At 39.5% G+C, this 27780-nt stretch overlaps 1 protein-coding gene across 3 annotated transcripts in view; it reads left to right on the forward strand.

Moving 5' to 3' along the window:
• The first annotated feature begins 662 nt into the window (after positions 1-662).
• Positions 663-27780, forward strand: part of igsf9ba (immunoglobulin superfamily, member 9Ba) — a 71509-nt gene continuing 44391 nt past the window's right edge. For all 3 annotated transcript variants that reach the window (XM_085430375.1, XM_085430376.1, XM_085430377.1), the window contains exons 1-2: positions 663-912; positions 22822-23019. In XM_085430375.1, coding sequence (XP_085286501.1) covers positions 849-912; positions 22822-23019 — 262 coding nt within the window. In that variant the 5' untranslated portion in view covers positions 663-848. The remainder of the gene's footprint in view (positions 913-22821; positions 23020-27780) is intronic.

Genomic DNA, 27780 nt, shown 5'->3' on the forward strand with positions numbered 1-27780 from the left:
GTGGGCAGCATGATGGAGCTGCATCCTCACGCTCGCGGCCATCGAGGAAAAAATAGTGGAAAACGCTCTCGCATGTGTCGCCACACCCAGCAAATAAAGCCAGACACGGCACAGTAGCGAAACCCCCCAAACCCCTAAAAAAACGAGTGTTTTAAACCGGCAACAGCGACATGACAGCTACCGACGGCTGTGGAGGAGCCACAGATGAGTCACACAGCTCCACCAGCGTCCCCCATTTTCATTACACACACAGTCAACCTGCAACCTATGTAGCGGGATTGGGGGGGGGGGGAGGTTGCCAGTATTGATATGAGGAATAATGCAAAAGGCAAGTGGGTGGATGAATGGATGGCGTGCGGTGATGGTGCACGTGGGGACACTTTAGGAGAGGTGTTCAAAGATGTGGACACGGGCTCTCTTGTCAATGCGCATGATACTGCGGTTCCACTACTACGGCACGCTCCAACTCACCTTGAATCGGCGCACGGCCGATTCTCCTGTCATTCGGGTGCGGGGCGTAAGGAGAACCAATACACGCCCCAAAGACTCAATCAGCAGCCAATCCAGTGACAGGAGAGGCGGACCTGTGGCTGCATTCTCACACTTGGTTTCACTATGCGCTCGTAAAACGGCTCCGTCTACTACAAACGGTGCAGGTGCTCTGTCTCTTCGGGAGAGGATGCGGATGGAAGGACGGGGGAGGGAAGGGATGAAGGGAAACGCCACGAGGAAAGAAAATAGGATATGAAAAGGGGCTTGTGCTAAGAGACCGCGAGGTGCAAGGTCGAATATGAGAGATTGGTTGAACGGGGCACTTTGCGTGGTAATAGCTGGTCGGCAATAGTACTATGATTTGGTATGTGGCCACTCTGATAGCAAGTGTATTCAGCACCAGAGGAACGGCCGCTCAAGGTGAGTTGAAGTGCAATATATCTTGTGCCGCACATAGCTTTTGATTTCTGCTGTCTTCGCGTGCTCTTGGTGCTGCTTGTTCTGATCGCAAGAGATTTTTTTTTGCCTCCCCCCCCCCCCTCCTTCTTCTTCTGTATGTTAGGTCATATGAACTGTGGGGCAATTTGATTCTAACAAATGGCTGCATATCTCATATGTCACGTGAAAGTTTAGCCCTGGTTAAAGGCTGTCAGGAAAACAAAAATTGCCTTGAAAACGGCCTGGCTCATTTACATGGTTACCTGAAATGAGATAGCCTAATTCTGATAACACATCCATGTGTCCACGATGACTGATCACGGCAAAGATAGCTCTATTAATGTGGCTGGTGGGTTTGGCCCGTGTATGTGAAATATGTGAGGCTCATTTGGGTGATAAAGCAGCGAGCAGATTGGAAGATAACGTCCCTGCTGCTGCTGCTGCTGAGGGGAAATGTGTGCATTGTAGGCTATCATAGCAAGCAGTCCCATTTGAGTTCTCCAGAGAGGGGTGTGACCGTCTCAGCCCTCAAGATGGAAAAGTAACTAAATAATGCATCACGTGTCAGATAAAATGCACTCTTGGATTTGATAGAGCCCGCTGCAGCATGCATGGGATTCGTATGCTGAATTTCACATTGCACATGGATGGAGGGAGGGAGGGAGGGGGGTCACGGTGCTGTATGTGATGCACTAAGCACCCAGGCTGCAAGACTCGCCTTGTGCTGATCTAAGAGCTTCGTAAACTAGTCATTCCTACAGTTACAACCTGCACAATCTCCCTTTTGTTCATATTTATTTATTTATTTTTACCAGCACTCTGTATTGACCCATGTACTTACTTAACCTTGCTTTTCCACTTGTGTCCAGAGGAGGGAGACATCTGCCAAGTTGTCCCCTAGTACTTATCCCAATGACCCCCACATACCCAGTCAAAACTGGTCTGCTCACAGGTCTGACTCCTCCTGTGATGTCAGCCAAGGCCAAGATAAGCCCAATATGAAATCTTGAGCCAATGTAGTGAAACGAGTTTGATTTAGGAAGAGAAACCGCTCAGAGGGTTTTTTTTAAACACTCATCATCTGCCTTACATAGATGGGGATCTTAATCATATCGATTCAAAGGTGTTGTCTGATATAGTCACTGCACAGAAGGTGATTTAAGCCTCACAGGCTGCATGAGAGAATCACAAATCACGACATAGGCTATTAGTGACTACAAATGAGAGGCGGTCTACTTCAAATATTACAGGGACCCTAAATATACCATCTGATTGTAGCCTGCTACCACGAAAAATCACTGACAAAGCATGAAAACACCAACTGTGCCTTTTCTTGACTGTTCGTGAACTACAGCGCACACTGACCTGTGCTCAGAGTTTAAGGATTTCTGGCAATAAACGAAGTGTTTTGATGTAATTTTTGGTTAATAGAGAACAAGAAACGACGTGTTAAGTATCAGTATAGGTACAGTTGAAAATAGTTGAAAATGTAGCATACTGCTAAAACATTAACATCAGTATTTACTCTGGCAGCTAATTATTTGGAAGAACATTACTACTTTCATGTGTGTCCATTAATTGAGAATCTACACCCTGCCGCTATTTAGCCTAGCTTAGCATATGCACTGTAGGCAAGGTGAAACAACTACCCTGCTATTAAAATGTTATATTTTTCATAAAGTTTGATGGATTTGCCACTGCAGATTATGTCATTTATTCTTGATCATTGCTTCCATGTATGGAGGCTTCAGGTCCAATTTTTATATTCCAATGGACAAAACAAATGGCCAGAAACTTACTTGCTCCAAAGAAAGAGAATCAAAGTTGGATCTCAGATGAGCTGAGACTTGGCTCATTTTCCATGGCTGGGTTTTTGTTGTATGTGCACTTTGCTCAGTGTTAGGGATTAATAAATGACCGTGAGCCTGCAGCAAAATGATGACATGTTTCAAACTTAAATTCATGATGTCTGGTGACTTGTCTCAGAAATAGTTGCACATATATATTTTATTGCATAAATGGAGAATGTTTTGTGTAATGAGATATAATTATTATTCTTTCGTATACTATCAAATTTATATAATTAATTTTTTTAAGCTACATTCAGTTGTTTTTCAGGTTATTTAATGGGGAAAAATATTCTTTTTTTTTACTTATTAATATACATTGACTGTGGGATTGTGTCTTCCAAAAATAAATTAAATTCTCATAAACCTAGACTTAATCAATTAAAAATGCATAGGAGCAGACATTGGTTTGATGTAGTGGCTGTGATCCCCCGCCTTCTTGAATATACTGGTTGAGATAGTTTGATTACATTCTCACATTGTATGAGAATTCATTCACTAAGTGTCCAAGTCCAACGATGTTAAATCCACTTTAATGAATGTTGTAACAGAGGCTAAGAGCAGCAAACGGAGGCTAACGGAGGCTAACAGCAGCTAATACCACAAAAGCAGCAGCACTAACTGACAGAAAAGTTCTCAGCCTCAGCACCTCAGTATGACTGTCATTTGAGAGAAGTGAGCTTCACTGACTCATCAACTCGTATTGGACTCCTTTTAAGTTTTACAGCCTCCTCCACCAGAAATGGTTGTAGACACATATTGACAGGGTAAACAGCAGACTGACAGCCTACACTCACTATAGATGAATGGTGACCAGAGTTTTTTGTCCTACAGTGGCTACTGTAGCTAGGATTGTGCACCTAAATTGGGAGGGATAAAAACATATAGAGGTAAGATTTTACACAGTGTAACTTTCAGATGAGATTGTATGTTAATATTTGATAATGTATTAAAATAAATCACATTTAGATATTTGGATAAACGCTACAAGATAAGAATTTTAGGAAAGAAAGTTCTAATTGAACACATACAGGATAGACATACAGGATAGCCTCAGAAAGAAAATCAAAATATAATATACTGATACACCTGCAGTGACAATAAAACTGATTTTTGGACTAGAATTGTCTTAAAACACTAAGTTGTGTTAATGGTACAACAGGGTTTTGCACAGGCTTTACGCCTCCTTTATAGGGACTTAAAGTGCATTTTGAGATGTAGACGAGGCATCATCTGCAAACGTGTTTGCTGTAATACACTGTGAGGCATGCACAGAGCTTATAAAATTACAATGAGTAGTTTAGAAACCCTTCTGAATAGGTTCTGATCCTTCATGGGTTGATAAGTCTTAAACAGTTCTTGGCAAAAATTTGGATTTCCATCTGAAAGAGACGTGATTCCTGGAGTGTGACCAGGACTCTCGAGTAAAGCAGCACTGAGTTATAAGAAAGTAGTCCCATAATTCGTTAATTGAGTCTACTGCTGTCATTTAGGTAAGGATTACTTTGTATTGTCATTTTCAAGAGTTGTAAAACCACTCCTCAAAGTATTCTGCAGGAGGTCTCTTCCTGTTAAAAGGGAACTTTTCCCTTCCCACTGTTACCAAGTGTATATTCATAGGTGGTTGTTTGATTGTTGGGCTTTTCTCTGTATTATTGTAGGGTCCTTACCTTACAATATAAAGCACCTTGAGGCTACTCTTGTGATTTTTGCACTATGTGAATAAAACAAAAAAAATCAAGAAGACTCAAGAAGAATCAAGAATCATTGAATGGAATTATTGTAAAGTGTAGGAAAGTTTCTGATAAGACTTCAAACTCATTCAATTATCATGCAAACTAATATTTTATGATCTATCTTATTTGATCATCTAACGGCTATCTCAAAAAGTAGCATATTAGTGAACCACTAGGTAATCATCAGTTTGTAGTCATTCTTGTTTTTTAATTAGTAGCTCCCCTCAAGTCCTCATTAACCTGCACCATTAACTGAGCCACACACAACGGTAACTACTCATTTGTTACTGATTATTTCCAACATTTGTTACTCTTTTTCTTTTGCCCCAAGTAGCGACACACCACAGAAAGAAGGTGTTTAGTAGGATTTAAGGACTGTTACTTGTTGTTTCTGTGTCTCCAAAAGCAAACAGAGACATTATTTATAGTTAAGCTTCAGCGTCCTCTTTATAACCTCTTCACCAAATGTAATCAACAGTTTCAACATATTTTTCTGATTCGGTGAACAATCAGTCACAGGAACTAGACATTTCTTATTTTTTATTTTTGCCAAGTGTCCATTGGGGAGACGGCATATGGTGAGGGACAGCTGAGGTTAGCTCAGCAAAGTCAACAGTGACTTGGCAACCAATGAAGGTGAAGCGTGAGGGACACTGACGGCAATACAGAAGTAATTAATTGTCATTGGCCATTGTTGGGAAGTGGTACACTTGAAGGACTATTTTCAGAGTCACTGATGGCTTACTGATCTCCTCCCTGGTCCTCTGCTGGGACTCTCTGTTTTTTAAGAGTTTGTCGAGCTGGCTTTTGGCCAGATGGTATTCATCTGTATTTGTCTTCTTGTGAACCACCTCCTTGATGTTTCACTGGATCCGGAACTCCCTCATGAGCCATGGCTTGGCATGCTTGCTCTTAAATGAGCTGGATATACAGATGCAGATGGGATTTATGAAGGTGTCAGAAATGTCACTCACATATCTGAGGGCTCCCTGAAGCACCGAGGCACCGTCTGAAAACCCTCCTACTGCGTCTGTGGGTCCTGATTCAGATTGTCGTTCAGATAAATGGGTCTGCCTTCGGTTTTTGTCTGGATGCTAGAACTGTCTGGGACATTAAGTGAGGCTGCAGTTCGTGATATGGTTGAAATACTGTTTTGACAGCAGAGTTTTAATTTGTCTGACATCCACTGTGGCTTCTTTCTTTAAACTTCCTCTACAGTTGGGTTTAATGATGTTTTATGTGTTGACTGAATAGGAACTGTGATTTTTCTATAAGATCTAATCTTTGTGAACAGCAGTCAAAAATTAGGTTTAGGTAAGCAAGGCTAATCTGGTGATAGTTTCACAATTTATTTAAAATGACTAAAAACACAACAAATAAAGAGTTAAATTTGGTTTAGATTTAATTTATGGTTTAATGTGATTAGAGATTTAATATGATCCATGTTTGATTTTTTTCTTCACTTTTAATTGAGAATTAAAACTGTTTTTACTTAATGAATGTGACAAACACCTGCACACACACATGCAAAATCAGATAATGACTGTTGAATTGTTTTTTTCTGGTTTTGATTTGTTGAAACCTGATTTTGATATTTTATGCATCCAATTTCCATGATTGTCTGACTTCTGTGTCAGACAATCTGCACTTAATGAGCACACAGTTCACTGGGGGAAAACAAGCTGGAATAACCAAAATTACTTTAGGGACTGGGTGCCAGTGCATCTGCATTAGAGCTCTTTGGCGTTGACACCATGGCCTCACTGGACCCAAAAGCCAATTTAATTAAAGATTTCAGATTTTCTTTGTTGTCAGTAGTTTGGATTCGATAGTCTTTACTATCCTCCAGGGAAAATATAGTTTGGAAACTGCACTTAGCCAAGAGGCCAATAATTCACATCATAAAATGAGTTAAGAACATAAATAAATACATATGTATACAGTCTGGACTCACAGCAGTTCATAATATAGTCATGACCTTCTATCTATTGATTCGTGCTGGAGGACATGAATTTTCCATTTTTTCTTTGTGCCCCTGAACATGACTTTTGAAATGTACTGATTAAAAGGGAGCAAAAAAATCCAGCTACTTAGGGTGGAACGGGGTGGAAGAGAAATAAGTCATCTTGACTTGCATACCAGAGGCCCAAATACAACTCATACATGTCACAGCTTCAGTTTTGTTTTTTAAATGCATTATAAATTTCAATTAAGTTACTTTATTAGAAACTACTGAGTTAGATTTACAAAATTATCATGATGTAGGTTAAAATACTGGCTGCCGTGTCTTTTTTCCTGGTTGCCACAGTGACAACTTCCTGCTTTCTCTACAAAAAACGCCATGTTTTTGACATGAAATACATTTCCTATTTAAATGCTTTGCTTACAAATTCATACTCATAACAGCTCGTGTGCATGAACACAAAAAATTGGATTCATTTTTTGTGACTGTTTCACAAACTGTCACGTGACCCGGCTGATATATCACATGTACATCATAATAAAAACATGCAGCAAACTTCTTTCAGACACACAAAACATAAACAGATTTCGCTAACATTTGTTGTGTGTAGTTATTTATTTAATAGTTTACACTCTCTCAGTGACTCTGATCAGATCAGCTGCTCCTGTGTTTGTGGCCCTCCAAACACATATGTGGCCAACGGGGAAGTTGTAGTGGGCAAACTATGAAACATCAGCACTCATAACGTGGTTAAAGGTTTTTTTCTCCCATCACTTCTTTTTAGGTTTTCATTATATTTGTTGATACTATGAGCCCAACAGTTTAGTTTCTCAGAATAAGAAGCTTTCCATTATTTAATCGCCTGACTGAATTAAGTTGATTGGTAATAGAGACAGTAGCTTCTGGCCCACACAAACTGGCTAGTTCAAGTCATGTGAAGTCCTTGATTTTTCTTTCCTCTTGTCAAGTTGAGCATAAAGTTATAAGTACATAAACCTTTTTTCAGTTTTGGGTTCTCAGTTAAGAATTAAGAAGCATTGATTAATCACTTATTATTCATTTCATATCAGTTTAAACTTGAAATATTTGTCCAGTGTGACTTTGCTTTATATGTCTGCCAAACAGTTCTGCAGTGATCCCCTCCTGATTCTGTCCAACCAATCGTTTTTCTGCAGACATACTGTACAAACTCTTTCTCTCACTCTCTCAGTTTTTCTCTGCGCCTTACGTTGTCGCTCGCTGTCGTGAGAGTAAAGCTTAGTAAGCTTAGGAGAGGGGCCGTGCTCAAGCTGTGGATGGCAGACTTTCAGTACTGGGCATGTGCCAGCTCTTTCTGCTGATGCCCCCTCCCTTCTCTACTCCTCCTTCAGCCAGTCCAGTCCCAGCGGAGTCTCCAAACAAAGCCTGCAGCATTCTGGGAAAGCCAGTTTTTCAGAATATGTGGTTCTCGTTGGATGGACTGACACCTGCAGCCTTTAGATCCTCATCTCTCTCGAAGCATGTAGCAGTTCACTGCTTGCAGTGATAAGAATAATATAATGTGCCTCAGTATGTCAGGTTTAGTGATATGTACAAGTTGTCAAGTCGGCATTTCTTCACATGTGGCTAAAAAGTAAATAAAATGTGAATTTGATTAAAAAGGCAGTCGATCAAAAAATGTACTTAAAGATTAATCAGGGATTTAAACTGAGAGGAAATGAACAATAAGTGGGTCACTAATTCAGTTAGGTGTGGGTGATACAGCTTCAAAATTCTATCATGATATTTCAAGCAAACTTGTGATAGCGCTATTTCTGACAATATAGAAAAAATACTGAACAGTGTTTCACTGATGCGTGCATCTTACAGACAGAAACATTTATTCGTGTAAGGAAATGCATTTTCCATTAGTCAAATGGAAGCAAATGGTAATATAACGTGTTTCAGAAGTGTTTTTCCTTCACAGTACCTTAGTTACTTTGGTTTAACGGTAACTAAAGTAACAACATTGTAAGTCTTCAGGAGCTGGGGATGGGAATTGATAAGAATGTAAACCGGCACAAAAAAGCGAATGTTTCTGCTTTCGAAACGTGAACAGGTAGCCCGACTGCTCATCTGCTTGTTACCTGTTGAAGTTAAGGGTCTGGTTGTTTGGGTCGGCATTCACTCAGCTTTCACTCTGGGTTCTTAGCTAGCTTAGCGTTAGCATTTTTTCACCAGATATCCTCTCAAGCTTTTGCTTTCACCTTTAGTGGGCATATTTTATTTTTTGCATATTTTGCAAAGTTTTGTGCTTTTTTGGAGGTTGTTGACAAAGCTTTGTTTTTAGATACTAAATCATGATCCTAGGCTGACATGCTGCTCTCGCTCTGCTTTGGCTGGTTCGGTTCGATACTTTGGTGTCACGGTTCGATATTTTTTCGATGCAAAAAAATGTTCATGCCTTTTAATTTGTCATTTATTAAAATTATAAATATATATTTTAACTCAAAAGTACAGTTTTTAAATTTAATGTTGCTGAAACAACAAAATAATTTAAAAATACATCTATCTGATCGAGAAATCACTCATCTTTGGAAAAGAGAGTTTATTACAGAGAAATGGCTCTTTCTAAAATAAAAGCTATACTATATGCTTCTTCTGGGCTATATTCTCAGCAGCATATTAAACATATCAGGTCCCCATAAGGAGAATCATGTGCTAACGGCTGTCTAAATGACTCGGGTAAAGTTTGTAGCATGCGTGCTTGTTGTTTTTGTCTGCTTTCACTTGTCTTTGCACTAGGATGATGTCGGCGTAAATGTGCAGTCATATTCGTTCTGTTCCCACTAGTGCTGTCAGCGTTAATCTCGTTAAAATGACATTAACGCCATAACGCGGCAAATCTCCGTTAACGAGTTACCACGGATCGCCCCGTGCGTGGGGCTGGACAGCGTCAACACGTTAACAAGCAAACTGCGCTAACGCACTAGTTCCCACCAATTGAGCATTGCGTGGCACATCCGACATACTGTTTTGCTTTTGTCCATGACGCGCTTACCATCAGGATAGATAGAAGATAGTTCCAAACGCCAGATCTGAATGAGGGTGGGGGAGGTTCAATTTCGGGTAGCACTGAGGCAGTTGCCATGTTGCAATGAGCTTAGCTTCTGTCTTGCTAGCTTGCGCTGCGCTCAGTGGATCTGAACTCGACAGTGCAGCCTAGGCGGAGTAGTCGAGCATTTGCATACAATGGATAACAGAAAGCCCGGTTTATTTTATCCATATTTCATATATTTTACATGCAAATGCTCCTATTCTGTTACTGATCTGATGACTTATGATGAAGAAATCCTCAAACTATTAGCAATAAAATGTATGAGTTAATTTCTTATTCACTTCTAGTTTTGCTTTTTAGAAATGAACATTTTTTTTGGAAAACCTATGTTATATTTGAAAATATAAAATTAAAATGTTTTGCACTGTTTATTATGTTTGATGAGGTAAGTAATTGGTTGATTAACAGTTTAAATGTTAATGTTAATTGTTGTTTGTTGAAGCCTTTAACAGTGAAACAACCAGTGAGAGAACTTGAGGTCTGTTGCTTTTCCACAAAGATCTCTGATGATGTCTTTATTTTAGAATCAAAGGAAAAAACATTGGGGTTTTTGTTGAACAATACAAATAATGAGGAAACTGGATACACTGTGGTGTTCGTATATTGATATGAAAAGTCTCAGGGATGGATGCTTTTCCTGTTTCAGAAAGTACAGGCAAATACTATGTTAAAATATATGTTAACCTTGGATTGGGCATGACTTAGAAGGTTGTTGTCATTTATTCATGAGGACTTTTTGGACTGAGTTCAGTGACTGATAAAAAAAAAACCATATTCTGATCAGAATCAGCCGTATATGTTCGAGTAGCAGGCGCTGAATGCGAAGACAAGTCCCTGACCATGTTAGCTTTCGGTGTTGGGAGTTGTAGATAAAGATCCAGACAGACTGGGCTGGACTGAGCAGATAACACCAAGGCGCTTCATTAAAGGAGGCAGAACGGAGTCCTCTTCATGAACATGGTCAGTTACTTGATTATACACAGTGAACTACATATAACAGAAATCAGTTTTCATTGTTTCCTTTAGTTGAGGTCAAATTAGGTTTAATTTATTTGATTAGGTCTTACAATACTGAACCCTTAAAGTCCCCACTGAAGAAGCATCCCAGCTGCAGGCTGACCTGTTTGTTTCTCTGACAGACTTTGTTCAACAGTCTCTATAGTCACTCTTCAGTAGTTCAGGCATCATTTTACAGATAATCTATATGCCATATACAGTCAGTGAGAATCCTATTAGCAGCATTTGTCCGATCAATTCTGAACCAACGCAGCGGCTCTCCCATAAATTCTGCATCTACAAAAGCTTCTTCATTTTCAGGTTTTGTTGACATTATCAGAAAGGTGATAACTCTACTTTATGCTGAGGGTGTTAGTAGAGCTGTGGTGGTGGACGACACTGCGTTATATCAACATATCTTGTCCATCTGATGTAACATAAATAGGATTGCACAGATACGGTAAAGGAGTATGAGACAGAACAGAACGCCGCTTGTAAAGCGCTTCATTATTTAGGGTGGGTTGCAAAAAAAGGGGGCATTTTGGGCAGTCAGTGTTTTCTTACTGAGCAGGACATACCTGATATAGTAGATGCATCTCTTAACTCTTGCTGGATACTCAAACATGCTGTCATAATCTAAAGTGCTGTCACTGAAAGTCTCTGTTTTTACTGCCTGTGTTTTATTGATTGCATTCTTGTGTTTATATGGTTATGGTTTCCTTTTATCATTCATGTTTCTGTCTCTTTGTGTCTAAGCTTACATGCTTTTGCAACTTAACTTGGTACTACAGCTAAAAATGAGCTTGTATGGTTGAATCTGGCATATTTGCACGATGAACTTCATGTTAATGAATGTGCAGGTTCCTTTATAAATAACTTACCATATTTGTTTTTTGAATGTTTATTATATAGATCAGTGCATAATATTGAGCAGATCCCAGTGGTAGCACCACCATGGACTTCTGGGAGTGGGGCGTCTTGGCACTGGGATGTTGGCAGTGGATCCTTTGGGTTCTGTGGGTTGCACAGTGGGGTCTCTATGGATCCTGCAGATGTTCAGTCAGATTGTGTTTTTGTGCTAATCAAGCCCTGTAGCTACATCCACTGCCCTGTTTGGGGAGGCTGTTGCCATCAGGGAGTGCTTTAACAATGAGGGTTGTGCTGGTCTGCTAGGTTAGATCAGCAGTAAAGTAGTCCCCATATAAATAGCAAACTAAAGTCTCACAGTAGAACATTGCATTGTGAAGAGGTGATCAGTGGCATTCACTTTGGCTGTCGATAGTTTGAAATTTGTGGCTAACTGGTGTGCATTTTAACAAAACAAATACTGTTTTCTTATTGTTATCAAATGAGATTTGACAAATTGTATGTGTTAATATGTATGAAAAGGACTGAAACACAGTTTAACTGTAGTTTACGGAACAAAGTAAGGCAGGAACACAACTGCAGATACTGAATGATGATAATACAACAGTTCCTATCCTTCTAGGTCATTTACAAGACATACTCCTCCTAAGAGTTAGTCACATGTCTTACATCTTAAATGTGTGTATTCAGGAGAAACATTCACATGCATATGCATATGTCCAGCGATAGATGTGGATTCCACACTTACATCGTGCTGAACTGCAGCTTGAGTGTGACAGTCAGTGAAAGAGGAAGCAAGCTTGTGAGAGAGGGAGCGAGTGAATGAGAGGATAGGACGATATGTGCAGTTGATGTACGAGCAGCTCATATGGAATATAGAAGCTGTGTGTCGTGGTTACATATGGTTTACTGATGCAGTCTTGTGCGCAGCTTTAATTAGACAAGCCATGTGAACTCTCTAATATGTGTTATTAGCTGCAGTGTTTTTTTTTTAAACATTTATAAATCATCTAAAAATTACTGTGAGAGACTTTAAAAATGACTGAATGGTTTCTCTGGCTTACAGCTACTGCCAGAGATCCCCTATAATGTGCAGCTCTGCCAGAGCAGCGCCCAGTGATGTTGGTTTGCCCTTTGTGCCTTTGGCAAGCCAAGCTCATTTCACACATCCATCTTCTTTCTCCTCTTGCTGCACGTTCAGGTGTCAGCACATCTATCGCATCCCTGACTGAGCATTGCTTGTCAGTGGAAGGGAACCTAGACATTAAAGAGGACTAAATAATGAAGAGATCTATATCAGATTGTTCCTGTACCGAAGAACAGAGTAGACACAAGGTGCAGCTTTAATTTATGTGCCTTTTTAGATTTCCCCAAAATCAAAAAAACAAGCAGGAACTTAAAAAGCTCACAGATATTTAACTGACAGAGACGTTTTTATTCCCATCTGAGGTGGAAAAGTTGGTAGAAGAAAGGAAGAAATTCAAAATTCTGTTTTAGATGTTTTATGCAGTGGAGTTTATTAGCAGGATGGTATACAGTAAACAGAGTATGAATCTTTGAAATTAAATGATCAAAGGCTTAAGAGAGTACAGCACATAGGAAAGCATGGAGACATGATGTGGTAAAAATGGCATCCAAACCATCTTAACATTTTAATCTGTGTCCATTCAACAAAATATAATGTTAAATTTTGAAATAAGCAGTCCACCATGTCAGTTATTTAAACGATAATCTTTATTTCTTAATTATGGTATCAAATTGTTTATTGAGTGGCATTACTTCTACTACATTTCTGGCATCGGGACATCCCTACACTTCACTGAAGAACCAAAGTGCGTAGAACAATGTGGAAACTACAGGTTCGTCTAAATCCAGGATTTTCTGTGTGCAGTTCTTGGGGTTCCACAATCACTTGAAATGTAATCACAATGAGTCGCAATAGCTTGACACAATTAAATGAAACTGATTGAGTGATACTGAAAATGCGTGCTCTGCCGACAGAACGCAAAGCAAGCGTTCCATAAATCACTGCCTGACAACATGTCTGTATGTGCCAATCACAGCTGGTCCCTGCACCCCTCAGCTTGAAGTCGAGTCTGGAGAGACACCAACATGTTAAAAGACAACTACACCAAACAATTCAAATTTCTGGCACCGTAGAAGGTTAAGAGTTTGTCCTTCGAAGCGGATTATCATTCGTTATTAGGAACTGCTTTGGATTTAGTGAAAGTGATATTAACCACGAACAAATCATATCCAAGCAACACAGCTGACTTATTCAGCCGCTTGCAGAGAGACTATAAACTAATCTGTACTCAATGTTTGAAGGCCAAAAAAAGTGCAGTGGTTGCTAGTAGAGCTGGGCGATAGAACGATAACGATATGTATCGCGATATAACTTTTACTCGATAGAGAAATTAAACTATCGCGATAGACTTCGCCGCTCTTGTCCTCTTAAAAAAAAAAAAAAAAGGTCAGCCAATCCAAATTAAGTAGCACAGAGCCGAACCAATCACAGCCGCAGCGTCATGTCGCGTGACTTGTTACGTACAGCACAAGTGCCAAGCCGCACGTGTGTTTGTTTGGGAGCAGCCAGCGGGTAATGGAGCCAGCGCGTAATGGAGGAAATGAGTGTGCCGACTAGAAAAATCAACCGAGCGTGACCGAAGAGAAAACAGATGATGGTTCCAACGCCGGAGAGATTGTCGAACGGAAGAGCCATAGAAGTTCCGTAGTGTGAAGGTATTTCGGCTATTTCAAGTCTGACAAAAAACAGAGTAGCGTGCACTGTAAATTGTGCCGAAAGCAAGTCTGGAAATACAATAAACTGGTGCATGCGTCACACTGCGCCACGTTATTGTTTTGGTGAAATGAATTTCTACAATACTGTTACTGTTAATTCTACTCTCTGCAGTGTTTAAATGCTTACATATACACACAGTTACTGTCCGTCCACACATACGACTCGGTTCTGCTTCTATGCCCCAGCTTTGTTTACTTTTTCCCACCGAGGCTTCTAGACTTCTGATTGGCCAACATTTCTGCACGGTTAGGAATCTAGCGCCACCTGCTGCTTTGGCATGTTCATAGCAGCGTTTTCCTTCATTTCTGCCTTTATGTGTGGACGGGATTATTTTTTAAAACGAAAATGGAAAATCTCAGTTTTCAAAAATACCCGTGTACGCGTGGACGTAGCCTCAGTCTCTGACTGGAAGCGCTAATTCGTCATTCGGCTTTTGTCAGACTAAAGTAACTGTTAAAACTGTTTGAAAAGCTAAGCTATACAACAAGGAGAGATTGAGAATTTCCTTTTAGTTCTCAGTTTATTTGATATTGACAAAAGTTAGTCAATTTTGTCTGTTCTTCTGTAAAACAAACTAATATTTTGTTTCTAAGTGGAATTGACAATTTAGTAGTCTGTTTCATTTGTTCTATTTTGAAACTTAAACGCTTTAGCGGCTGCCTTTTGTGTAGTTTGTAATATTTGCCTTTATTTATCTGAAAAAGTCTCATGTTCCTTAAGTACATCTACCCTGTTGAACTTATTATGGGAAATAAATATTTAAATAAAAACAAGCTGCTGATTATTTCACATTTTACTTGTGAGCAACGGCACATTTAAATCTTACAAATATAGTTATTTGGCTTATATCGTGATAGATATCGTTATCGCCTGAAATGAAAAAAACATATCGTGATATGAAAAAATCTCATATCGCCCAGCTCTAGTTGCTAGCATGAATCATCCAACATCGACTCAGATTTCAATGAAAATGAACCTGTACATTGTGTCAGTGTCCCCATCCAACCCATAAAGACAGACTAAAATCACCAACAGAATCGCCAGGAGATACAGTTAACAAAAAAGACTTCAGGAAAGTAGTCAACAACAAAAGATATGTTATTGCTTTGCACAGTTATTTTTTCAGAGTGGTCAAAACTATATAAAACTATATAACACCAAGATGGTAACACAATACACAGAAACTTGGATTTTGAAACATAAAACAGCAAATCTTGGCACACAATAGAAATAAGTTTTTTTTGCTAAATTTGCACCACTTATAGAAGATTGTTCAACTCTGAACCCAAACACACATCTTTCTGCCCTGGTTTGATGCATAAATTCTTTTCTACATTTACTCAATATGAAACTTTGAGTATTCATGGTTTAAGTGGTACAATAACTGAAGCAAAAACTAGCAAGAAAAACTGCCAATAATTCACAAGTTCGTTTCATGACACACATCTTTATTTGAAATGTTTGTACCATATAGGATTTAAAGGTCTTGCACACACAACCTTTAGTTTATTCCACAGTAACTTGGAAGTTTTAGATATTACTGGCAAAAATTAACTCAGTCCAACACAACTTTTTAAATCACACAATGAACCTTCACAGACATCACACAATGACATTTTTTGATTTTAGAGCATTTCCATCTCATCTCATGACTCACACGGTCATCTTGTAAAGCCATTGTCCTTTCCTGTTTTGTTTTTCGTTTTTACTACACTTCCTTCCATCCCTGTTTTAACCCTTGATCTGTGTTCTGCTAAAGCTAACTTTCAAATCACTGATTACCCCGAATCCCCCACCCCATCTTCCATTTTTCCTTTCGCTTTCACTTTTGATACCAAAACATATGTCAGTACCCATGAAATTATGACTGTCGAGCTAATACTGCATGTGTGTAGTGATGAACTCGGGTCGTACCAGTCTATTACATTAAGAGTTTTGGATCCTTAATTCAGTGCATTGCTACCAGTCATAAAATGTTAGTGACTTACCGGTGCTCTTCCTTACTTTTTAAATTAGACTTTGTGACAATGAAAGCTGCTAATATAATTATACTCTTATATGCACTGCTATAGTTATAATTGTAGTGTAGGCAGCTATATAGATAAATATAGCATGCTAACTACAAATAAACGCCTTGCTTTTTCTTTGCTAATACAGTATAATATTTTGGACCAAAGTTTCCTGTTTCTTTATAATAATTTCCAAATAATTTGTTCCCATGTTGCACATTTCTCTGTAATACATTCTTTGTTTCCATCAATGTCATTATTTTATTATATTTTTACATTATTATTTACAATATATAGTAGTGTTTTATTTTCAGCAAATATTTCCTAAATAGTTATTTCCTATTCTGACTTGTGTTATTCTTCTGAGATAAAGGCCTTAATCCATATACTATATCTGACCTTTGGTAATCAATTAACAAAGTCTGATTAAATCCTCTTTTACACATCAGATTATAGGCTTTTCTATACACAACCCATACACCTACACTCTGTTTATCTGTGCATTTTTGAAATTCCTCTCAAATAAGGTTTTAAATAAACAACTTAAATGTAGTTTATGTTACTCATTATTATACTGACACTAATTATAATCCATTGAAGTTTTAAAGTATTTTTGTTAATTCTTTAAAAAAAAGTTTTTTTTTTTACTTTCTGCTGCATCTTTCCTTGAGTGGAATAGTTTGTATTCTGTTGTAGTTTAGGTGCTGCATGTTTTAATTGTGCAGGCCCAGATTAGCGCAGTAACACAGATATGTATAGGCACACACAGACTCAGGCTATTTGCTGATGTGACCTTCAGCACATGCAGGCTGGCATTCAATTACCGCCCTGTCAGTGGCCCCTCCAGCCCAGTGGCTGCATGTCCTTGAGATTCTCTCTCCAGCCTCTGTCCAGTCTATATTCCATTACATCCTCCACATCAGGAGCTCTGTCCAGCATAAAGCGCCATTCATCTCCCCATCACTGAGAAGCACGCACACATGCACCCACCCACCCACACAGCATTTTAACGTTTGATGTATCCCTTACAAAATCTCTGACTGCAGTGAGCAATGGTTATCCTCGCTCATGTGCTGAATCAAATCCAAGCACGAGGTAAGTATTAGATTTTAGTTTTACTGCCTGAAATATTGCTCCAGTTTCAAAAACAAGGTTTAGGCAGCCTAGATCAGAAATCTGAGCAGAGTTAATCAAAAATTGTCTCTCACTGAACTCCCTTTATTTTCATATTTTGTGTTATTGGGCCTTATTACTATCAAAACATTTTCGCAACTCCTCTCTGCCTGATTGTTGCCCAAAATTGCCTTGAGAGGCTATTCACGTTACAAATCTGGGACCATTACTGAAAGTACACTGTAGTGTTCTTTTTGTGTGAAGAGCCATTTTAACCCACTGCCATTTGAAAAACGCTTTGAGTTTAAATCTGTGGCAGATTTGACCCTGCGTGCCACTGCTGTTCTGTTGCGATGATTCACGTGCTGGTCTGGTTGACCAACAGCCGCTATTTTATTGATTTATGGTGTTTATTACATTGCTGAATCATGTGAAAGCTTGTTTCCAGCATTGAAAAGATATTTTTTGCTATCCATAAGTCAAAGTTTTGGGTCAATATTCATTATATATCTCAAAATTGCGACTTAATAATGCAAAATTTTAAGATAATAACCTGGGGGTGTGTATATATACATACACACACACACACATATATATATATATATATATATATATATATATATATATATATGGTACTCACCTTGTGCTGCTAAAAGTGCAATAGATACAGCGACAGTGTAAAAAAATCCTCAAGCCTCGTTATGAACATTTTCATACTATACTATTTTCTTCATACCACATCAGAACCACTGACTGTGTCCCTCTGCAGGAGGAAATGTTTGCATTTACCAATAATGAGAGTCTTGTGCTTATGAAAAAAAGCTACAATTATTGGCATAACTACTCACCTGAGCTATATTGTTAGCTACCTGCATGTTGTCTTTTTTGGCGAGTGAAATTTGGAAAAATAAATGAATGAATCCTTTTTTTGTTGTTGAACTACTGGCCAGAGGAAGAACTTGTGTTTGATTTTGGTGTTAATTGTCTCTTTAAGGGGTTACAAGACACAAAGAGGTTGATTCAGTCAACTGGATTTTGTTGCTGTTGGCTTGAGGTTTGGGGAAAAAAAAATAAATGTTGGAAATGTCCAAACGGGCATATTTCAATATCTTCTAACATTTTGTTACCCAAATGATTCATTGACAAAATGATTTGAGGATATAGAAAAGTCAAAGTCAAAACTAGTATCTAGTTCATACTCCGACTTACTCCCTCTGTATTTTGCTTTTGTTCCTCAACTACTGCCCGTATAGCGGATATATCTTGACAGGTAACTGAATTGTTACCCTTCAGAAATTCATGATCTTAGCAGTAAATCCACTTCAGGCTGAGGACAGAAACGTAAAACATAATAGTCTGCAGGATTTATTAGGTGTCTGATTTATGCAGATCTTACTCAACAGATTTCTACCTCTTTGAATAGTTTCACTGTACAACTTGGGTTCAGCTGACATTTACAATGCCAAAGCAATAACTAGTTGCAACCATCCTAACTGCATTGATTCCTTTATATCTACAGCACTCTTTATTTGAAAGATCTTAAGCATGGACCCTTGTATCACATTTATGAGTTGTTGAGCGCATAAATATTTCCCCTGAATAAGCCCCTATATAAACCCTATCGGGTCGCTGTGTCTCCATTAAGGAAATGAAAGTGGTGACCAAGCCTGTGCTGATTGTTCCCTCATGAGGATCTCATAAAAGAACTTGAGAATTATTGGCCCTGCCATATATTATCTCAAGCCCTGAAAGCCTATTCTGTGTCCAAGGCATGCTCTCTCTGCCACATAGATCCAAAAATAATGTGAGTTAGAAATCTGAGCTGCTAAACTCCTGCAACCTCAACTGTCTGCAGAGAAAACAATGGATTTCAGCAGCATGCACTGCTGTTCCACCGGGTTTGAGTGTGTGCTTTATGTCAAGTGACTCTACTTACTCAAACCAAACAATGTATCCACTGTGCTTCATTATGGATAGGAACTTGTGTTTTTTTTCCTCTGAAAGCCTCGAAGTACAAATGCTGGACACTGTTTTACACCCGAAACACTCACTGCGTTCACCCCCCCAAAAAGAAAGCAAAATATTATTTTATGATCACCCAAAGTTAAGTCTTTGGCTAGGTTTGTTACACTTTTATCGTTCGTCATCTAAGAAAATTTACTATTAGACAAAGATAACCTGAGTAAATACAAAATGCAGTTTTTAGACAACGATTACATTGATTAAGGGAAAAAAGTTATCCAAACCTGCCTAGCCTTTTATGAAAAAGTAATTTCACACTAATAACTGGTTGTGCCACTCTTGGCAGTAAGAATTGCAGTCAAGCATTCATAACTGGCATGAGTCTTTAACATCACTAGAGGAATTTTGGCCCATTCCTCTCTGCAAAATTCAGCTATATTAAGGGGTTTTTAAGCATGGACGGCCTGTTTAAGGGCATGCCAAAGCACCAAAGTCTCTGCTTTGATTAGGCCGCTCTGAAAGCTTCATTTAGTTTTGAACTTGCTGATGTGTTTCAGTTCTTCTGCGTAACAAGGGTCCACCTGAAATTTAGGGCACAAAAAGATGGTCAAATCTTCTCCTTCACAATTTTCTGTTTAAGAGTAGAATTCACGATTCCTTCAAAACTATATCAAGTCATACAGGTCCTAAAACACCAAAGCCATCACCAACACACTACCACCATCATGTTTGACTGTTGGTATTGTATTAGTTTTATGTAAGGAGGCTCAAACTTTCCAAAAAGTTAAACTTAGGTCTAAGCAGTTCACAGAATATTTTACCCAGAGTCTTGAGAAAATCAAATCAAATCAAGATGTTTTCTGGTAAATGTTAATAAGCCTTTGTGGGGGGTTTTGATCAGTAGTGGTTGCAGAGTAACTTGCAGAGTCTCTTTCTTATTATTGAGTCATGAACACAGACCTTAGCTAAGGCAAGTGAGGACTGAAGTTCTTCAGATGTTGTTCTGCGCTTTTTTTGACCTCATGGATAAGTTAGTGTCCTTCTGGTAGTCCAGCCACTATTGTCACTAACCCGTTTAGATTGGGAACACAAGGAAACTACTAGCCTGTCTTTGTTTGGAGGTAACACAATCCATCTACTAACATGGATTATAAGGACCTTTACTGTTCCAATGGTGTGTGCAGGATTAAACATTTATCAAGTCAGTGCATGTGCAACTAATCCCAAAAGGTCAACCTGTGGACACACACAATTTAATTCTACTCTCGAGTTTGTATGATGCCATAGAGAGGCCACTTGTTTTGTACGGCTGTCTAAGGCACACAGCTCTGGCTGTGAGTATAGAAAGCCCCAATCTATTGTTAAAGTCTTCTGCTTGTGAGGGGCAGCCAATCAGGTAGCTAAAGCAGCTTCTTTCGGACAATGTTTTATGTGTAAAATTATTTTAAACAGTGAATCACACCAAGCTGCTCTAGTAGAGTCCAAGGGAAAAAAAAAATGGATCTGAAAATAATGATCATAATTCACCCTCCAATAATTATAGCAGTACAAGAAATATGGTTAAAAAAAAGTGTATTTGGCTGCATTTTCTGGACCAGTCCAGCTCTTAGTGTTTTGGTGACAAACAGTTTTCAAGAATGCCAGTATGTCTATTTTCTACATTTTTTGAACCGAGAGCTTTAAGGCACTCTGGGATTCACTGAACTAGAATTACTCTTTCATCCTTTTTTAAATAGAATTTAACAGCTGAATGTTGTGTGATATGCCCCAGCACAATCACCTGATGGGCGTTGAGGGGGTTATTATAATCGTTGTGAAAGTGTTATAAATGAGCCTGCAATGGAGCATGTTCAGGTGTGAATTCCAGACTTTTGGCGAGCCTGAAAGGATTAGTATAGCAGATTTCTGATTTTGTTGCGCTGATATGGACTGGACAGGTTTCTACAGAAGCTCATTAAAAGGCTTGTATCACTTGCAGGGTGGTTTTATGCCCACAGAAGCACTTTTCAACCATTAGCTCCCTTCAGTGTTCAGTCTTAGCAATCTTTGTCCATTTTGACATGCTACAGTTTACTTATTTTAGTGAATAATGTTTTATTACTAACATGATCTAGCTGGTACAAAGTGGTGTGCTTATGCTATTTCTTACCTATATAACTTCTTTTATAGGTTTTTAAAAATTGCATCACCCCAGTTTTATGTTATAGGCCATGTTTGAATGGTTATAGGCAGTCATGCACACTTGTTTCAGTTGGTTTATGCTGCTCATTAGAGCTTAGTGTTGCACAGTATGCCTGCTTTTCCTTGTGACTAAAGAGGCACAGTAGCAAAGCAGATTCCAGCACTGAAGGCTGTAACTGGCAGACCATATCTCCACTTTAAAAAGTGTAATTTGATTAAATCTGCTCTGTTTCAGTCTAGAATCTGTGCCGGCTGAAACGAATAAAGTGGATTAACTCTGTCAAAGGATAATGCAGATTAAGCTGGTAAACACAATCACTAAGTGGTGCATATGGCCTGTAGGGGTGGAGTCAAAGCTTCATTTTTAAAAAAAATATTTTTGGTAGAGGAACTGGGCGAAGAGATTTGTTTTTTGTTTTTTTTAATGCACAGGTGAAAGGCATGTGTTCATATTTTCAATTGTGACAAGGTGGTCCAACATCATAACATACACGCATGGCCACCCACTCCCGCCCGGCGTGTAACAGCAGCTCTGCTTGAGCCCAAAATACCTCCAAGTCGTCACATATTTGTTCTTCAGTAAAAATGATCCCTGATGATGCGAACGTTACTGCTAATGAAAGTGTTAAGTTATTCAGCTGGTGTTTCTCTGGAGTGAAACGTCAGCATGTCTCTTGATCCCTGAAGCGATTTTCCCCCTGGGTGAGGGCGGGTGGTCATGCTTGCTCTGACGGTGGAGATACAGCCAGCTCAATGAAAGGCAGGGGTGGCAGCTGGAGAAAATCCATTCCCAGAGTGAGCGTTCTGCTGAGGCAGGTATGCCGACCTTTGAGTCATCTGATAGGTCAACGCTCGGCAGCGTGCCTGGACATTCATGGCTAAACGCCAAGCCTGGTGGTGCTCATAGTAAAGCTCATCTGAGCAACAGCCAGCTATGATCAATGGAACCCCTTGGCAGCTCATTTATTGTACAGTATGGCACAGCCGCAAAACACTCAACCAACAGATGCAGGTGACAGATGACGATAGGCCGATAGGATGAGGGGTTTTCACATGTGCGCGGTCACCGGTGCACTACCACCTCACTGTACAGTACAGCGCTCTTTGAATAAAATGTACTTTTAATCCATTAGTTTAGTCGATCGCGTTGAATCGCCACCCCAATTATTGTTTGTAAATTAGTCTTGAATGAAATGGGATTTTCCTGCTTAGTCTGCAGGATTTCAGCGCATGAAGATTTTCCTGTTTCTTGTTCTCCTGCATGTCACGCACCAGCTGTGCTGCGATGAACATGAAAATGACGTGTTTGCCCACAAAACGTCTTCCCTCTCCTTCCAGGTGCCCACGGAGTGAGAGAGGAGCCCCGGTTTGTGACGGCGCGCGCTGGAGAGAGCGTGATCCTGGGGTGTGACGTGTCCCCTCCCCTGGACGGCCAGCAGCCCCCCTATGTGGTGGAGTGGTTCAGGTTTGGAGTGTCTATTCCCTTCTTCATCAACTTCCGCTTCTACCCTCCTCATGTGGATCCAGAATACACTGGTAAGACAACTGTAGGTCTGGCTAAAATAAAGTAATGCGGCTACAGAGAGCAGACAAATACAGAAACATTGTGAGTAATAAGTTTTATCCATGATGGATTTAGTCTAAAACCTCTGAATTAATGTGGACTTGGATGCCTCCTGGGATAAGTGAGGATCAAAATCTTATCAACTGCCAAGCACGCTGAATCTGAGACTTTTTATTGTTGACACTGCAGCAGAAACAATGTTGACAACATAATTTCACGCTACATACAGCGGTCAAATTGAAGAACACCCCGCGGGACGAGCACACATGTTTATCTGTATGTAATATGAACCGAATTCGAGTGCATACCAAACAGTGAATGGTGCCAAAATCATAGTTAATATAGGTTAAGATATATTTACCTACTAGCACCTCTAAGACTCTTTTCATTGACATCTAGATATAATCCACACTTGATTGTGATGTATCTATCTTGAACTTCAGGTTTTTGCTCATATAAACCCAACTGTCCCCTCTCAGATGGTCATTAATGAACTTTAGAGTTGTTGATAGGTGGATTCTGCTTATTTCCTCTCCTTTAATTCTGCATTGAAATAAATCTTCCCCCACACGCCACAGTAATTCTATAAAGACAAAAAAAGATAACAAAACATCTCATTTTTTCCTCGTTTTAGTTGTTTCACCTTGTTTCGGTAAAGACGTCTTCGATCAACCTGTCAAGTCAGCCCCCGATCTTGTGGCTCATGGCTATAGTAATGATATATTAGTACAGAAACATTGCAATGTTTAGCTCCAAGGGTCCTGCATAACTATAATCATTCGGTAAACATTTCTATGATTGCGCAGGATATAGATTTTCCTGCACTGCTGCAGACCTTATTATGAGCTTTTGGCTGAGAGCGGGACCATTTCTGACAGCCGGTTTCAAACAGATTGTAGTGCAAATGTGCTGTGCACATGTGTACCTCTCAGTCGTATTTCATTGAGAAGATTGACCTGCAATTTCAGCTTGATCCACAGTGTTTTCCCCTCAGAATCGTACTTCTGCTGTTTGAGCATCAGGCGAGTGGCTCATCGCGCACCGAGGCTTTTATGCGGCTCGAGAACGACTGGGTGTTCAGAGCTGTGCAGGAAAAGCAGAAAAAAACATTCACAATAATTGAATAGTGCATTGAACATGTAGGCCTTCCCACACACTCATAAAATATACAGAGCACATAAAGTACAGAGTCAGTAAAGTATATTAAAAAAGCCCCCACATGTACATGTAGAAAAAGAAAAGTAATCTCATGTTAGTAAACCCTAACAATCTTTGCTTTTATAGAGATGTAACTGGAGTTTAGAATGATTTAGATGAATGTGCCTAATGTGTGAAGCTGCATCCTTTTAATGGGGGATTTATTGCAAGTCTGTTTTTATTTAAGCAGATGTGCAGACGGGGAGCAACATGAGCATCATTCTGTTTTTACTTTGCTTGTTTTTTGGTCTACCAGCTCCTGAAAGAATAACCTGGCTGTTAAATGCATTTCTATGATCACTACCTGTGTCTTAACCGTGTCTGTGTGCTGTCTGGTGCCGGCACAGTACTTAACACTGGGATTTTTCTAAACTCAGCTGACGGTTGAGGCCAAAGTGATGTCCTAAAGCAGTGAGAGTGAACAAAAACAATAAAGCCGTGCGCTGTAAAATTAAAACTACGATGTCGCAGAGCTCCGCAGAGTCGAAATTGAACCGCAGAGTCGGGCAACCACTTTTACATTTGATCCTCTGTTAATATAAAATTATTGATTATAGCTGCTTTAAGGTTAGGGTACAAAATGTGTTTACCTCACATTCATCACAGCGTAACACAAGTCAAGACAGTATGTCTGCAGCAGGCTCTGTGCTGAGTGCTTACAGCAGGAAATTGGTTCTTCTGATGTTGCCTCAGCGGCTGTGATAAGATGGTGAGTTGTCAGAACGAGGTCAGATTTAGCCCTTCCCTTTTCTCACCTCTTTAGAAGCACAAAGCTTCTGGCTGACCTGGTAATAGGCTGTGAAATAAATGAAGACGTGACTTCCCGAAGAAGCCGAGGATTTACCTCCTCAGCTTGAGTGTCCTAAATGTGGACGTGAAAGAGTTTTCTGCTTTTATTTATATGAATCATGTAAAGCCTGTAAATAATACAGCAATCACTGGAATTCTTCCCGGTGGGCTTTTAATGCAGGATCTTCACGGCAAAGAAGCCTAATGGCAGTGACTCACTGTCTTGGAAGCGCCCCTTTTTATTATACAGTGGCTACAGTAGACGTTGCAGCTGCTGAAGCGTTTCACTGTTTAGGCTCGTGACTAACAGCTTTTTGTGTGAACAAACAGCACTTTTCTACACTTCACTGTGCTCACTTGGACTAGTGGGCCTTCGCCATGTGGCATTAGGTCCACTGTTGAGGAATTACCAGTGAACAGATGCAACTTGAATATAGCCAGTCTCATTACATAGATTAAAGTGTTTCTGGGGATTGCATGTGCATGGTGACAGCGTAATAATGACACTGGACTGCAGTTTATGAGATGCTCCTTTGGGCGCTTAATGGGCCCGTGTGGTCTCAGAGCTCATCTGGGCTATTCCCATGAATCGTTATCACTCAGTATGAATAAAGTTGATGAATAGAGGAAATGTGTGATTATTCCATCACACAGCTGCTACCAAAACAGAGAAGATTATCCATGAATACTGTACTTACTTGCGCGCATATTTTCACTCTGATGATTGCACTTTTGATTCCAGGAATCCATTCGGGTTCAATGCATCGGTTTGTCTAGGCCTATCAGTCTTGTTAATTATCCGGTTTTAAAGACTGTTAAGAGACCTATAGCACAATCATTTCTATGTGTCATTCAAATCTAAGACGAGATGTTTTCATTGCAGCTGTGTGTGTGTGTTTTTTTGCCTCTTTAACTCGATGCAAAATGCAAAATTATACAGATCTCTCTGCTATCCTGGATCATTTTGTTTGCCAGTTTGACCTGCAGCTATATGGAAATTATAACATTAAAAAACATCTATTTTTGTGCCTGCTGTAGCAAAGACACAATCAATAATTCAGATGTGCAGCTTGTGAAATTTTAGTGTCAGATCCTGCCGCTTTGGGACAAGCTGTTGGAAAACTGAATCATATCTCTTTTGCCACCATGTTTAGCCCCAGCTTGCATGTGGATAATACGGATATGTAATAATCAGTTATCTGCAGATGGATGCAGAGATGATGCAATGTGTTGCATTTTTCTTAATATTAAAAATAAGAGGAGTTGTTTAGAGAGTTTGGTTTTGCTTGTTCAGGGCTGAGTTAGGAGCAGCCTGTTAGTAGTAATGCATCAATAGTGGATATTTTAGCATGACATAATTCAAAAAATGTAGCAAAATCGAAATTTCTGACAGCCATGCAATACGCTGGTTTTAAAGCAATAAAAGTAAAATAACCACACATTCACGTTAAAAAGCAGCAAGGTGTGCTTGATCCGAAGAGAAAACCTGCGTCCATGCTGCAAACGATCCGGCGAGCTGAGATCACAGGAAATGAATGACATTTGGTGACTTCAAGCAGCCGCGAGCAAAATAACCGCTGGTGATTTGAAGCGGGCGTGACCCAAGATACATTTATCTCAGCTTCCTGGTGAGCGACTGAAGCAACATCCAATAAAAGCACGACAGCACTGTTAACTGACGTTTGAACTTGTAGTAAATATTTTAGTGGGTTACCGAGGCAACCAGAGCATAGAACCTTCTCCAGCTTCAAGGCGATGTACCTTCAAGTCTGGACTGTGTGGTAGCTTTAGCATGAAACTAAACCAGGCGGCCTCCCTTGCTTCCAAGCCCAGCACTGTTCACAAAATGAAAACTTTCAATGGAAGAGAAATAGTCATAAGGTACAACATGGACTCTGGCTCAACCCTCAACAATCTACAAAAAAAAGGTTTCTAATTAAGCTGATTCAGGGAATTAAAAACTATACTAGCTAAAACACTTCCAAAGTTTTGCAAAAGTGCAATAAAAAGCCAGGTTTAAAGCAGGTAAAACATGAAAATCAGAAGGTCCCAATATGTTTTTTTATGATTTTGATGAAGTTGGTGCTTTGGATTTATGTGTGCCATTGTTTGCATGTTCAAATGCAAATGGGAAAAAAGATGTTGTGTAAAAAATTTATGCAATATACAATAAAATAACCGCTGGCGACAGAAAGTGTGCGTAACCTGAGATAATCTTTTCTCAACCGGTGACTGAAATATTCTCAAGTAAACAACTATCAGCTTCAAAGGAATGCACGGCAAGCGCCTAGCAGTAAGAGCGCATGTAAAGTCAATGATATTCAGTGACTTCAAGCAATGATGGATGAAATAACTGCAGTCAATGTGAAATAGGGAGCCCTGAATTCAATTTTTTAAACTGACCACCAATGAGAGTGCAGGACTGACAAATGACTGGGTAGTAAATACATAAGAGCGTTACCTAGACAACCAGTCTACTAGCAAACCACGGGGATGTTTGCTGGTGACCAACCATCGGCGACAAACCCAAAAGCAATGTGCACCAGGCTTTAGATTACTGAATTAACCACGATGTGCCGTTTCACTCTATAATGGGGAAAGACTGAATTCAAATTTTTTTGTACTCTTACTACAACAACGTTTTCCTTTAGCCATATTCTTTTTACTCACATGTGAAACTCAGCTGACTTAAAATGTGTCTTTTCTCAATGTGTTTGCCAACTTTGTCACTTTGGATCTTCAGTATT

This window comes from Copadichromis virginalis, linkage group LG14, assembly GCF_057382275.1.
Source record: "Copadichromis virginalis isolate Kocher_CV1m ecotype Utaka linkage group LG14, C_Virginalis_male_GT1.1, whole genome shotgun sequence".
In the NCBI taxonomy this organism is placed as follows: domain Eukaryota; kingdom Metazoa; phylum Chordata; class Actinopteri; order Cichliformes; family Cichlidae; genus Copadichromis; species Copadichromis virginalis.